This window comes from Rhinatrema bivittatum, chromosome 3, assembly GCF_901001135.1.
Source record: "Rhinatrema bivittatum chromosome 3, aRhiBiv1.1, whole genome shotgun sequence".
Classification (NCBI taxonomy): Eukaryota; Metazoa; Chordata; class Amphibia; order Gymnophiona; family Rhinatrematidae; genus Rhinatrema; species Rhinatrema bivittatum.
The window spans coordinates 784,820-799,404 of record NC_042617.1 but is presented as its reverse complement, the minus strand read 5'-3'; the positions used below and the strand labels follow the sequence as shown (position 1 = coordinate 799,404).

The following is a 14,585-nucleotide window of genomic DNA, read 5'->3' as shown; positions in this document are numbered from 1 at the left end:
TGATTTTGTACATTCATCCCAAAGAAACCAGATGTTGCACACTTGTGACATGAGTTCTGCATGGATAGCAGTACAAATTAGCCACACATTCCCTCCCTCCACCCAGAAGTTGACATCTACTAAATTAAACGTACTCTTGTACTTAAGCTGAATATCTCCTGAGGTAAATGAGAGCAGTAACTGAGTGCAGGAGAACTCGCACACGCTCTGATTGGGTGACTAAGTAATTGGATCAAGGAAGAGCGCTCAATGTGATCTACTTGGATTTCAGCAAAGTTTTTGATATGGTCCCGCATGGGAGGCTTCTGAATAAAATTTGAAGCTTGGGAATGAGTGCCAAGGTGGTGGCCTGGATTACAAACTGGTTGACGGACAGAAGACAGTGTGTGATGGTAAATGGAACCTACTCTGAAGAGAGAGCGGTGTTAAGCAGAGTGCCGCAAGGATCAGTGTTGGGGCCAGTCCTGTTCAATATCTTTGTGAGCGACACTGCGGAAGGGATAGAAGGTATGATATGGGATGATACTAAGATCTGCAACAGAGTAGACATGCCGGAAGGAGTAGAGCGAAGGAGACATGATTTAAGGAAGCTTGAACGGTGGTCAAAGAAATGGCAGCTGGGATTCAATGCCAAGAAGTGCAGAGTCATGCATTTGGGGTGTGGTAATCCAAAAGAGCTGTACATCTTGGGAGGTGAAGGGCTGTTGTGCACAGAGCAAGAGAGGGATCTTGGGGTGATAATGCCTAGTGATCTGAAGATGGCAAAGCAATGTGACAAGGCAATAGCTAAAGCCAGAAGAATGTTTGGCTGCATAGAGGAATAACCAGAAAGAAAAAAGAAGTGATAGTCCCATTGTACAGGTCCTAGGTGAGGCCTCACTTGGAGTATTGTGTTCAGTTCTGGAGACCATATCTCAAAAGGAGTATGGAGGTGGTCCAGAGAAGGGGACAAAAAATGGTGGTGTGGTGGTGGGGGTCTCCATCAAATGACATATGAGGAGAGGTTTAAGGACCTAAATATGTTAACCCTGGAGGAGAGGAGGTACAGGGGAGATATAATACAGACAAATGCACAGTCGACAAATCTTTTCTGTTGGAAAGAATTCAGCAGAACTAGGGGTCACATAATGGAACTCCATGGAGGACAACTCAGAACCAACATCAGGAAATATTTCTTCATGGAGAGGGTGGTGGATGTCTGGAATGCTCTTCCGGAGGAGGTGGTGAAGACAAAAATGGTGAAAGATTCAAAGGGGCATGAGATAAACACTGTAGATCCCTAAAGGCTAGAGGATGGAAATGAAAGAGTGCATGGGAGTAACTTGCTGGTGTGGCGGTTACTACCCTTAACGAAGATGACTGATACTTTGGATGCAACTCCAACATTGCTCTCTGCCTCAACGGCAAGAGGTAACAGGGAATTGGACTCAGACAGCAACCAATAAGGCCCTGTCTTTGACAGTTTGAAAAACTAAGTAAGGGGGTGACTATATGGTGCAGCAGATGCTACCATAAGCTTGTTGGGCAGACTAGATGGACCTTGTGGTCTTTTTCTGCCTTCATTTTCTACGTTTCTATGTATATGCTTTTCGCAATGGCACAGAGTGATGAAGTTGTCTTGGTAATGACACAGACCTCCTTACTGTCTCATGCGGGGAGTAATTGCTAATACATGTGGTAATGAGTGTTTAGATGAGCGGTGAGTATGTTTCTATGCAATAGTCTCAGGTAAATCATCTTTTGATTTGGAGGATTGTTCTTATCTCTTCCTTTACCACTGGGTTGCTAGGGCTGTTTCCGGAGGAAGTTGTCAGGCTCTGGGTTGCCAGGGCTCAGATTCCGGTGGAAGTTGTCAGGCTCTGGGTTGCCGGGGCTCAGTTTCCGGAGGAAGTTGTCAGGCTCTGGGTTGACGGGGCTCAGTTTCCGGAGGAAGTTGTCAGGCTCTGGGTTGCTGGGGCTCAGTTTCCGGAGGAAGTTGTCAGGCTCTGGGTTGCTGGGGCTCAGTTTCCGGTGGAAGCTGTCAGGCTCTGGGTTGCTGGGGCTCAGTTTCCGGTGGAAGCTGTCAGGCTCTGGGTTCCTAGGGCTCAGTTTCCGGTGGAAGCTGTCAGGCTCTGGGTTGCTAGGGCTCAGTTTCCGGTGGAAGCTGTCAGGCTCTGGGTTGCTAGGGCTCAGTTTCCGGTGGAAGCTGTCAGGCTCTGGGTTGCTAGGGCTCAGTTTCCGGTGGAAGCTGTCAGGCTCTGGGTTGCTAGGGCTCAGTTTCCGGTGGAAGCTGTCAGGCTCTGGGTTGCTAGGGCTCAGTTTCCGGTGGAAGCTGTCAGGCTCTGGGTTGCTGGGGCTCAGTTTCCGGTGGAAGCTGTCAGGCTCTGGGTTGCTGGGGCTCAGTTTCCGGTGGAAGCTGTCAGGCTCTGGGTTGCTGGGGCTCAGTTTCCGGTGGAAGCTGTCAGGCTCTGGGTTCCTGGGGCTCAGTTTCCGGTGGAAGCTGTCAGGCTCTGGGTTGCTAGGGCTCAGTTTCCGGTGGAAGCTGTCAGGCTCTGGGTTGCTAGGGCTCAGTTTCCGGTGGAAGTTGTCAGGCTCTGGGTTGCTAGGGCTCAGTTTCCGGTGGAAGCTGTCAGGCTCTGGGTTGCTAGGGCTCAGTTTCCGGTGGAAGCTTGTCAGGCTCTGGGTTCCTGGGGCTCAGTTTCCGGTGGAAGTTGTCAGGCTCTGGGTTGCTAGGGCTCAGTTTCCGGTGGAAGTTGTCATGCTCTGGGTTGCTAGGGCTCAGTTTCCGGTGGAAGTTGTCAGGCTCTGGGTTGCTAGGGCTCAGTTTCCGGTGGAAGCTGTCAGGCTCTGGGTTGCTAGGGCTCAGTTTCCGGTGGAAGTTGTCAGGCTCTGGGTTGCTAGGGCTCAGTTTCCGGTGGAAGCTGTCAGGCTCTGGGTTGCTAGGGCTCAGTTTCCGGTGGAAGCTGTCAGGCTCTGGGTTGCTAGGGCTCAGTTTCCGGTGGAAGCTGTCAGGCTCTGGGTTGCTAGGGCTCAGTTTCCGGTGGAAGCTGTCAGGCTCTGGGTTGCTAGGGCTCAGTTTCCGGTGGAAGTTGTCAGGCTCTGGGTTGCTGGGGCTCAGTTTCCGGTGGAAGCTGTCAGGCTCTGGGTTGCTGGGGCTCAGTTTCCGGTGGAAGCTGTCAGGCTCTGGGTTGCTGGGGCTCAGTTTCCGGTGGAAGCTGTCAGGCTCTGGGTTCCTGGGGCTCAGTTTCCGGTGGAAGCTGTCAGGCTCTGGGTTGCTAGGGCTCAGTTTCCGGTGGAAGCTGTCAGGCTCTGGGTTGCTAGGGCTCAGTTTCCGGTGGAAGTTGTCAGGCTCTGGGTTGCTAGGGCTCAGTTTCCGGTGGAAGCTGTCAGGCTCTGGGTTGCTAGGGCTCAGTTTCCGGTGGAAGCTGTCAGGCTTTGGGTTCCTGGGGCTCAGTTTCCGGTGGAAGTTGTCAGGCTCTGGGTTGCTAGGGCTCAGTTTCCGGTGGAAGTTGTCATGCTCTGGGTTGCTAGGGCTCAGTTTCCGGTGGAAGTTGTCAGGCTCTGGGTTGCTAGGGCTCAGTTTCCGGTGGAAGCTGTCAGGCTCTGGGTTGCTAGGGCTCAGTTTCCGGTGGAAGTTGTCAGGCTCTGGGTTGCTAGGGCTCAGTTTCCGGTGGAAGTTGTCAGGCTCTGGGTTGCTAGGGCTCAGTTTCCGGTGGAAGTTGTCAGGCTCTGGGTTGCTAAGGCTCAGTTTCCGGTGGAAGTTGTCAGGCTCTCGGTGTCCGGGGCTCAGTTTCCGGTGGAAGTTGTCAGGCTCTGGGTGTCCGGGGCTCAGTTTCCGGTGGAAGTTGTCAGGCTCTCGGTGTCCGGGGCTCAGTTTCCGGAGGAAGTTGTCAGGCTCTCGGTGTCCGGGGCTCAGTTTCCGGTGGAAGTTGTCAGACTCTGGGTTGCTAGGGCTCACTTTCCGGAGGAAGTTGTCAGGCTCTGGGTTGCTAGGGCTCAGTTTCCGGAGGAAGTTGTCAGGCTCTCGGTGTCCGGGGCTCAGTTTCCGGAGGAAGTTGTCAGACTCTGGGTTGCTAGGGCTCAGTTTCCGGTGGAAGCTGTCAGGCTCTGGGTTGCTAGGGCTCAGTTTCCGGAGGAAGTTGTCAGGCTCTCGGTGTCCGGGGCTCAGTTTCCGGTGGAAGTTGTCAGACTCTGGGTTGCTAGGGCTCACTTTCCGGAGGAAGTTGTCAGGCTCTGGGTTGCTAGGGCTCAGTTTCCGGAGGAAGTTGTCAGGCTCTCGGTGTCCGGGGCTCAGTTTCCGGAGGAATTTGTCAGACTCTGGGTTGCTAGGGCTCAGTTTCCGGTGGAAGTTGTCAGGCTCTGGGTTGCTAGGGCTCAGTTTCCGGAGGAAGTTGTCAGGCTCTGGGTGTCCGGGGCTCAGTTTCCGGAGGAAGTTGTCAGGCTCTGGGTGTCCGGGGCTCAGTTTCCGGAGGAAGTTGTCAGGCTCTGGGTGTCAGGCTCTCGGTTTCCGGCTTTGGGTGCCGGTTGCCGCTCGCCATGGTGGAGCTGGTGCTGCAGGACCCCTTTCCCGCCGAGCTGCCGCCGCTGACGGCGCTATTGGTGCCGGGGCCGGGCGAGGAGATGGCCCTGACGCGGGCGGGCCCCGGGGGGCTGGTGCTGGCGCTGCCTCAGGCTCCCGGGGAGTGCGGGCCGCGGGTGCTGGTGAGCGCGGTGCTGGCGGGGGAGGTGTCGGCGGGAGGCCCGGAGCTGCGGGTCAGCCGCCTCTTCCTGCGGCGCTGGGGGCTGCAGGCGCGGCAGCGGGTGGCGGTGCGGGCCGTGCGGCGGCCGCCCCTGCTGGGCTGGGCGCTGGTGGGGGCCCGGGGCCGGCGCGGCCTGCGCTTCGCGCTGTCGGAGCGGCTGGCGGCGGCGCTGCGGAGGCAGGCCGGTGCTGGCGCGGCGCGGGGAGCTGCTGCCGCTGCCCGCGGAGGAGCCGCCGCTGCTGCTGCTGGAGGCGCGGCCGGCGCTGCAGGGGCTGCTGGGGCCGCGCACGCGGCTGGCGGTCACCGAGCTCGGCCCCGCCGCGCCCGGGGCGCTCCCCGCATCTCCTCCGCTGGTTTCCGGCTTCGCGCGGGGCCCGGCCGGGACCTGGCGGCTGCGGGGGTTGGTGGTGGATGCCGGCGCCCTGATGCGGGACGGGCGTTTGCAGGAGGCCGGCGGGGGGGTCTCGGACCCGGCGGCGGCGCTGTGGGTGAGCCGGGGCTGCTTGCGCGGCCTCCGCCTCTTCCACCGGGAGTGGGTGTGGGTGTCCGTGTACCGGAGGGCCGGGCAGCCTGAGGGCGGCCCCGATAGTCGCAGGCACCTGGCGGTGGTGTTGGCCGCAGAGCTTCCCTGGGAACATCATCCGGGCCCCGCAAATATTCCCGACATCAGTGCCGGCCAGGACCCCGGGACCGCGCTGATCTCCGCTGCCCTCTGCTTTAACCTTTGTGGCGAACTCGCGCCCCGCAAGGAGCTGCAGATTGAGGTGAGTTTTCTCCAAGAAGAGGAGGAGAGGCTTAGTCCTCATTTCAGGGCTTTTCTTGGGAATTGAGAGGGGTAACTTTCCTCCTTTCTAAGGGGCTGATGCAATAAGGGCGAATAGAAAGTGGGCGCTGAACAGTCAGCGCCCGCTCTCTTAACACCCGCAAAAGTGGGTGCCATGCAGTATTTAAATTAGGGGGGTTTCAGCGACCCAGTCACGAAAACCGGTGCTGGTAAACTTGGCATCTGTTTTTGTGATGGGCCCGATTGTCAATTTTTTTCTTTTTATTTTTTTTTTGATGCGCACATCTATTAACGCCTGACAGGCATTAATAGATCCAAGACACATTTTTCTTTTTGCATCGGGAGTGAATGCCTAATAGCCACATTCATATGCATTTCCATGTGAAGAGCACTATTGCATTCACGCCGCGTTAGAGGCTGCGTTGAATAGGCGCTAATCCCCCTATTGCATTAGGGGATTGATTAACATCCAACTGCACCTTAAGACTGTGCTCAGCTCAGCGCACCATATTGCATCGGCCCCAATGAAGCGGAGAGGGAGGGTCTGGATTTATGTTTGACCGGAAGTTGGGCAATATTGGTGTAAATATGGGAATCTGTGTGCCGGATTGTCTGCTTAGGAAAGCAGAGGTTTCATTTTAAATTATGCATTTTGTCTGTATTGGTTTTATTGTATGATTGTTTTCTTGTTTTGTTTACTTCAATGTGTTTTTTGATAATTTTGTTGTATATTGCTTAAGGCCCAGGATTAATGATTGTTTTTATTAGTATTGAACATGAACGGCAGGGTCCTACACTTCAGGAAAACTAACTTTCTTAAAATGGGGGGATACCTTAAGAAGTCGTTGGCTGGATGGGAAAATCTAGGGAAAGTAGAAGAGCAAAACTGGAAGTTAGGAAAGTAAATAAAAGAGGAAAAAGAGGGCACTGTGGTTTTCTAAAGAGGTAGCTAAAAAGGTAGGAGAGAAGGTTAGCATTCATAAACTACAAGAGATAACAGAAAGAGGAAGACAGGCAACGATACCTTTTTAGCGTTCTCTGCTATCTCGGTGGAACCCGCAGTCTCAGGATTATGCGGTTCGGCTCCACTTGCCGATGGTAAATGTGCTCCCGCCTCCACTGGTGGTTGCAGGAGGATCATCTGAGAAAGGGAGTTCCCTTGTCCTCTCCGGCCTGGTTGGTAGATGCGAGTCTCCATGGATTGGGGGCTCACTGTCTGGAGTTAATGGCCCAGGGGCACTGGAATGCCGAAGAGTCCCACTGGATCATCAATCGCCTAGGGGCCTGGGTGGTATGACTGGCATGCTTGCAGTTCAGCCACAGGCTGCGGAATCGAGCAGTCGCATGCTGTCTGACAACGCGGCAACGGTAGCCTATATCAATTGCCAGGGAGGAACCAAGAACCAGCAAGTGTCGCAGGAAATAGACCAGCTGATGGAATGGGCGGATGGTCATCTGCAGATAGTCTCGGCCTCTCACATTTGAGGAAAAACAACGTAAGAGCGGATTTTCTCAGCAGGGAGAGTCCTGATCCAGGAGAGTGGGTGTTGTCAGCCAAGGTGTTTCAGCTGATTGTGGATCGCTGGGGCCTTCTGTTCCTAGACCTGCTGGCAGCGTCTCAAAATGTGAAGGTTCTTCACTTCTACAGTCGCAGGAGAGCTCCTTGGTCCCTGGGAATAGATGCTCTCAAACAGGTATGATCAGAAGATAAGATTGCTTTATTCCTTTCCTCCATGACCCTTGTTGGGTTGGATAATTTGCAAGATCGAAGGCCATAGGGGGCTAGTACTCTTGGTGGTGACAGACTGGCCCAGTTGTCCATGTTATGTGGATTTCTGATGACTCCTGGTGGAGGCCCCCCTTCGTCTTCTGCCACACATGGATCTACTTCAGCAGGGACCGGTTCTTCACGAGGATGCGATTCAATTCTGTCTTACGGTTTGGCCTTTGAGAGGGCTCACCTGTTAAAGCGTGATTATTCCTCTGTGGTGATTGCCGCTTTACTCCATGCTCGCAAGTTCTCTACTTGGTTTATGTGTGGATTTGGAGAGTTTGAGGCCTGTTGTGAGGAGCGGGGTGTTCTTCTTTCAGTTAAGATCCTTCTCATTCTGGATTATTTGCAGGATGGATTGAATAAAGGCTTGGCCCTTAAATCCTTGAAGGTGCATGTTGTGGCTTTTGCCTGTTTCAGAGACCTGGTGAATGGCATTTCTTTGTCTCATCCTGATGTGGCATGTTTTTTGAAGGGAGTGAAGCACATTAGGCCTCCCTTGAAGTTACCAGATCCAGTATGGAGACTTAATTTGGTGCTGGACTTTTTGGCGGATCTTGCATTCCAACCACTTCATAGCCTTGCTTATGGTTGTTGAGTTTGAAGTCTGTGTTCCTGGTGGCTATATGTTCTGTGCGTCAGATTTCTGAGCTGCAAGCCTTGTCTTGCTGGAAGCTGTTTTTTCAGATGACTCCAGTGGCGGCTGCATACACTTCCATCCTTCTTGCTCAAGGTCGTCTCAGACTTTCATTTGAATCATTCCATCTCCTTGCCAACCCTGGATAAGGTCAGGGATGCAGAGGAGTTTCACCTTTTGCGCTCCTTGGATGTTAAGTGTCTTGTCGTGCGGTATCAAGTGGTCTCTGAGTCTTTTCGAAAGATGGAGTGCCTGTTTCTTCTCCATGGCATGTGTAAGTAGGACGCTCCAACTTTGCGGGCTACCATCGCTCATTGATTTAAGGAGGTGGTCACAGCCGCATATGTGGATGCTAGAAAGCTGTTGCCTATTCACGTTAGGGCCCATTCCACTAGGGCTTAGACATTGTCATGGGCGGAGGTTAGTCTGTCTACTGTCGATGTCTGCCGAATTGCGACGTGGTCCTCCTTACACACTTCTTCCAGGTTTTATCGTCTGGATTATGCAGGCTCAGGAGGATTCAGCCTTTGCACATGCGGTGTTAACTGAACCATGGGCAGCCTCCCACCCTGTTGGGGAATAGCTTTGGTACATCCCACTGGTTCTGAGTCCATCCTTCTACACGCTAGGAAATGGAGAAATTACTTTCCTGATAATTTCATTTTCCTTAGTGTAGACAGATGGATTTAGCTTCCCGTCCTTGGCTGCCGCACGAGTGTGTCAGTAGTCATCCTGTGGGGCTCTGGGTCCCAAGCGATTTACTGGTAAGTGTTTATCCAGTCCCTAGCTTAGGGTACCTAGAATCTTATGTGAGTTCAGTATTTATGGTTGGTTGAGTACAGTTCTGGTTATCATGTTGGTTTTTTAAATTCTTTATCCAGTTTTACATTCACAAAAACAAAGATTTGCTCATAGAAATAAGTGAGAAAACACATTAATTTCCAAATATGAAGATACAGGCATAATTATTTACCACATTTACAAAAATAATAGAAGTTGGGGGTGAGAGTTGAAAATTAGAGGTAATTTTAGGAAACACAAAAAAGATTCTTTTAGTAAAGCTATAACTCTATTCCAGCATTACTTTTATTTTACGTGCCCATTGGGGATGAAGTAGCCAGTTTTTTAGCCTTCAAAAATACTTTTAATTGTTCAGGTACAAACAATATATAACATTCATCTCCTTTTTTAATCAAACATTTGCAGGGAAAACTTAATAAAAACATAAACCCCAAATGCAATAGTATCTTGACGGAGGATTAAGAACCCTCTACGACGTGCTTTAGTGGTAGAAGCCAAGTCAGGATAAATTTTGATTGGAGTATTAAGGTAATTTACTGGAAATTTCCTTAAGATAATTTTTATTACTTGATTTATATCCGATGATGTTATAAAGGAAACAAGAAAGGTTCCTCTGTCAAAAACTTCTAAAGTGGAATTTTCAAGGAAATCAGTTCAATCTTGTTGAAAGTTTTTAACCTTGCACGAGAAATTGTAGGTTTAGGAAGAAAATAGCAGTTATTAATTTAGTGGTTATCTGTTTTTATTCAAGTTTTTTGCTAGTCTGTCCACAGTTGCTTTTGAAGAGAATACTGGCAGGCTGGGGTCACTGCAGGGCTATATATACTGTGACATCAGCTTGCTCTGTCTCCATCTGCTGGCAGGGGAACATAAACCCATTGGTCCTGAGTAATCTGTCTACAACTAAGGAAGACAAAATTATCAGGTAAGTAATTTCTCCATTGTATCTTTTTTTTCACCTAATCAAAAGAAATTGTACAGCTGAAGTGAGTTAGGAAACCTTTTTCTCTTTGATTCTTAGTTTTTTGGGTTGTTTTTTTTTTGCTTACTGGGGAGTGTAATAGAATAGTGATTTTCTTTATTGACAGTTACTATTGTATTAAATTAAATTTTTTCTATGTACCCCTGCTGTGAGCTGTAGATTATCTTCCAAGGTGAGGTCAGAAGCTAATGGGCGTTTCTCTCTCCAACAGAGATATTGCAGTGAGCATTCTATGGAAGAGAGTGAGATGAAAGAAAGCAGGTCTTCCTTGTCCATCCCGCCAGTTGCCAAGGAGCTATACATAGAGATAGTGGCTTCACCAACTTACAGCATCAAAGGCGAATACAGTGAACATCTGTACCAGTACTTCAAAACTCCAAGGTCAGCTTCCAACACAGACACAGCCATCTGCTTGTACTCCTGTATCACAGCATTCTTCTTATTCACATTCGGGTGGATACAGTAAGGCCGCGTTAGAGTGCGGCAGTGCAGGGCGCACCCTCGTTCGCCGCACGCACAGTCCTGCTCACATACCGCTCGATACTCTATTTAAATGGCATGCAAATGCAAGCCGCGTCTGCAAAGCGTTAGGGGAAGCGTTAGGCCTGCGCAACCCATTTTACTGTATAGGCGCTTAATACAGCGCCTATACAGTATCCTGGGTGCGCTGGTACCTGTCATTTCAAATGTCATTTCAAATGACAGGTACCAGGAAGTGGATCCCAACTTTAACCCATGAAAACCTAAAAACCGAAAATCCCCTCCTCCCGAAGCGGCTCGACATGTGCCAACTTACCTTTTGTTGCTTTTCAGCCCCTTCCCTTCTCTGCCGCCCTCCGGAGGGGGCAGGCGGTGAAAACGGCTCGCAGCGGTCCCCCCGCGCCAATTCATTGAGGACGTTTTCCATAGGCACAGGGAGAGCGTCCTGTTTGGCTAAGGCTGCTGGTTTTTAATTATTCCACTGGTCCCAGTCTTAGTTTTACATACCCCGAGAAACCTAGGCACGCTCAAGCTAAGGTGATCAGACAGTTCCTGCTTTGCTCGGAGATATTCAAATCAAAAGTCACGGCACAAGCGAAGCGGAGCGTACTTTCATTGGCTGAGCGCCCGTCAATTTGGGCGCGCATGGACGGGCGCGTGTGACGTCACGGCGTGCGTCACGCGCACCCGTCTATGTGCTTTCATTGGCTGGAGCACCCAAATTGACGGGCGCTCAGGCCAATGAAAGTACGCTCCGCTTCGCTTGCGCCGTGACTGGAGAGGGCACAGAACAGTGGGCTCTCACCCGACTTGACAATTTGATGAGGGCCGAGCCAGGAGAACCGGGACCTGCGCAGGGGTGAACGCTGCAAGCCGCGTTCACCGCCGGCTGCTCCCTCCGGAGGACGGTAGAGAAGGGAAGGAGCTGAAAGCAACAAAAAGTAAGAAAACAACAAAAAGTAATGTCGAGTCGCTTCGGGAGGAGGGGATTTTAGGTTTTTAGAGGTTTCCTTTTGGGGGAAAGTTTGCTGTCTACCCTTACCCCTGCCTCTAACACAGGGTAAGGGTAGGCGGTAAGTTAGCAGGTTAAACGCGCGGCAAAACGCCAGGGTAAAATAGCGATAGTCGGGGGGCACGTTACTGTATGGGAGGGAATAGCTAATTCGATGGTTTACATCTGATATACATGCTGCGTGCGGAAGGGGTTACCCGGTGATTTAAAGAGGCGGTAAGGATGGGTTTAAAGGGGATAGTGGATCGTAGGAAGGGCAAACGCGGCCGGAAAGTGAGTAGAAAGCGGGTTAGGAGCGGGGTAACCGTGGCCCACTTTACTGTATCGGCCTGTTAGTATTTGTAGTGGCTACTAAAATGGTCAGTGGTCTTTGTGCTAAAGCATATAGGGACAGACTTAAAGATCTAAACGTTTATACTCTAGAGGAAAGGTGAGATAGGAGGATATGACAGAGAAATAAAAACATCTCAAAGTTTTCCATGCACAGGAGGTGTGAGCCTTTTTCAATGGAAAGGAGGCTCTAGAACGAGGGATCATGAAATGTGGTTGAAAGGGGGTAGCCTCAGAAATAATCTTAGAAAACTCCTCAAAACATGGCTATTCCGGGAAGCCTTCCCACCAGAAACCTAGCCCAATAATACACTCCTCAGCTCTAGCCACACCTACAAGTGAAAGCGCCCCCCCCTCCACACCCATCCTCCCCCCCTTCCTAAACTCTGTCACTCCCCCATCCCTACCCCCACCTACCCCTAGCCAATGCCATTTTTCTTGGTCCTGTTTATCCGCTTCCAACCTATCTTGCCTAATCCCTCCTACCTCCTAGTATGAATGTATCCAACATGCAAACCACCAGTTTTACCTTGGCACATGTAGTATAGTTAATTTCTTATAAACTGTTCTAAAAACAACCACTCTTAAGCCATGTTTTCCATACGTTAACCACCATCTTTACATTAGCACATGTATTATAGTTAGTATCTTGTTAACTGATTAAGTTATACTGTAAAAAAATAAGCAGCCCGTGTCTTATTTACTGTTTAGGTGTTAAGTGAACCGATGTGATATCTCGATCGAATGTCGGTATACAAAAACAAACATAAATAAGTAGGAAATATTTCCTTACAGAAGGGATGGTGGATGCGTGCATCAGCCTCCCAGTGGAAGTGATGGAGACAAAAACAGTATCTGAATTCAAGAAAACATGGGATAAATACAGGGGATCTCTAAGGAAGTGATGAGAATTATAACCCTAAATTAATTGGATGGATGGACAGATTGGATGGGCCATGTGGTCTTTTTCTCCTGTTATGTTTCTGTTTCTAACCATCAGTGTGCACTGTTAACCCGCGATTGGACGCGTGTTTTGGATGCGCTAGCTGTACCCCTTATTCAGTAAGGGGTAATAGCGCGTCGAAAATGCGCGTCCAACCCCCCCCCCAACCCTAATAGCGCCCGAAACATGCAAATGCATGTTGATGAACCTATTTGGTATTCCCACGCGATTCAGAAAGCAAAATGTGCAGCCAAGCCGCACGTTTTACTTTCAGAAATTAGTACCTTCCCAAAGGTAGGCGCTAATTTCTCTGGGCTCCAGAGGTCCCGAAAGTTAAAAAAAAAAAATTTGGCATCGGCTCGCGGGTTGAAAACCGGATGCTCACTTTTGCCGGCGTCCGGTTTCCGAACCCGTGGCTGTCAGTGGGTTTGAGAACCGATGCCGGCAAAATTGAGTGGCGGCTGTCAAACCCGCTGACAGCCGCCACTCCTGTCCACAGAGGCGCTAGGGACGCGCTAGTGTCCCTAGCGCCTCTTTTTGCCGCGGGCCCTCATTTGAATACAGAATCGACTTTTATTGTATCGGCCCGAATGATACACTAGATACAGGATCACTTGATGCTGTAGGATTGATGCTGTCTCCTTGCCACCAATTGACAAAAAATTATCATTTGCCACCAGGATGGTCTGATGCAAGTGAAGAAAATAATTGCATCATTTGATCCATTAAACTAAAAAAAAAAAAATAGAAGAAACATCATTTCAAAACAATTCCAGTAAGCTGTATAATGCTTTTGATTCGTTAAATTAAACACAAAAACTGTATAGAGATCAAATAAGTGAACTTAATAAATTCAATAAAAATAAATTTCATGATATTAGACAACTGTGATCTATCTCAAATGGATGCGCCAAATTTCATGCATTATTTTCAAAATTGTTTGATCAAGATTACAATATACTAAATGTTTTGAAGTTAACTCTTCACCATGCTTATAGTATTAATCTCCCCCTGATTGATCAGTGGTATTTCTAAGATTCAGTCTCTAGAGTGTGGATTTATCAATGTTTCACCATAGTTGACTCGTTTGATTGTTGCCAGTTTGTTCTGGTAGAGACTGAACACGCTTGCAGAGGGAACAATAGTTTGGAAACATGATGGCAGAAAAAGACCATCACGGCTTATCTAGTCTGCCCAGCCACACCAACTATTGCTTTATATAACCCCTACCATTCCCTCAGAGATCCTCTCTGCATATCCCATGCTTTCTTGAATTCAAATACTGTCCTCGTTTGTGGGATTCCTTGACAATTTCCTAGCTAATGATCTTCAAACCGGTTAAGAATTGGCTGCAGTTGATCTGGTGTGTGATAAGACAATATCGAAAAAAGAGTGCAACAAATGTGAGTGCAGTGATCCTCTGCACAGCAGGAGCAAAGCTCATGTGACTATTATAGTTAGTGCACCAGATTTTTCTGCATATTCTAACAAGATGGAAAAAAATCCAAATAGTTCAGCAGGAAATTTGGCTCACATAGATGTAGAATAGATATAGTGAGATTTGGCCACGTCTTAAGTGCATGAAACATCCTTTTTGTAAGTTTGCTCTTGCTTGAAACATATGAAATAAGCAATCAGTGTTTTAAACCATAACAACATAAACTCGAACAAATAAAAAAGGCACAGTTTGAAATGTATTGTCCATCTCAGCCTTATCATATGACTCCACTACCATTTAATTGTCGGCCAGATATTATTGGGGTCACCCTTGCCTTAATCGTACAAAACTAATTTTTTGTTCTATTGGTAAAATTGAAATGCAACAGGTGTAAGAATTAAAACCAAAATAGCAAGTGGTGCAATTGCCATTTGAATTTGTTTTTCCATTTAATAAGTTTTTTCAAAGCCCATAGATAAGTAGGTTGAATTAACCATGCTCCCTGGGGCGTCCTCCAGGGCAGCACGACGCGGAATCCTCCAAGTATACAGAGCAGTGCATTGTGCGCCTGCGCGGCCTTTCCCGCGTGATTCCCCTCCCTCGTTCAGTTTTTGTTTCTCCTGTGCAGCTCACAGTCATGGTCCTCTTCTCTCAAGCCTTTTATTTCTCTCATAATTCTCTTTCACTTT

The 14,585-nt window shown here is 49.3% G+C and overlaps 1 protein-coding gene across 1 annotated transcript in view; it reads left to right on the top strand.

The window, feature by feature from the left end:
• The first annotated feature begins 4,515 nt into the window (after positions 1 to 4,515).
• PEX6 (peroxisomal biogenesis factor 6) overlaps positions 4,516 to 14,585 on the top strand; it is a 195,307-nt gene continuing 185,237 nt past the window's right edge. Inside the window, exons 1-3 of the mRNA XM_029596736.1 lie at positions 4,516 to 4,591; positions 4,686 to 5,482; positions 9,905 to 10,074. Of these exons, the coding sequence (XP_029452596.1) occupies positions 4,516 to 4,591; positions 4,686 to 5,482; positions 9,905 to 10,074 (1,043 nt within the window). The remainder of the gene's footprint in view (positions 4,592 to 4,685; positions 5,483 to 9,904; positions 10,075 to 14,585) is intronic.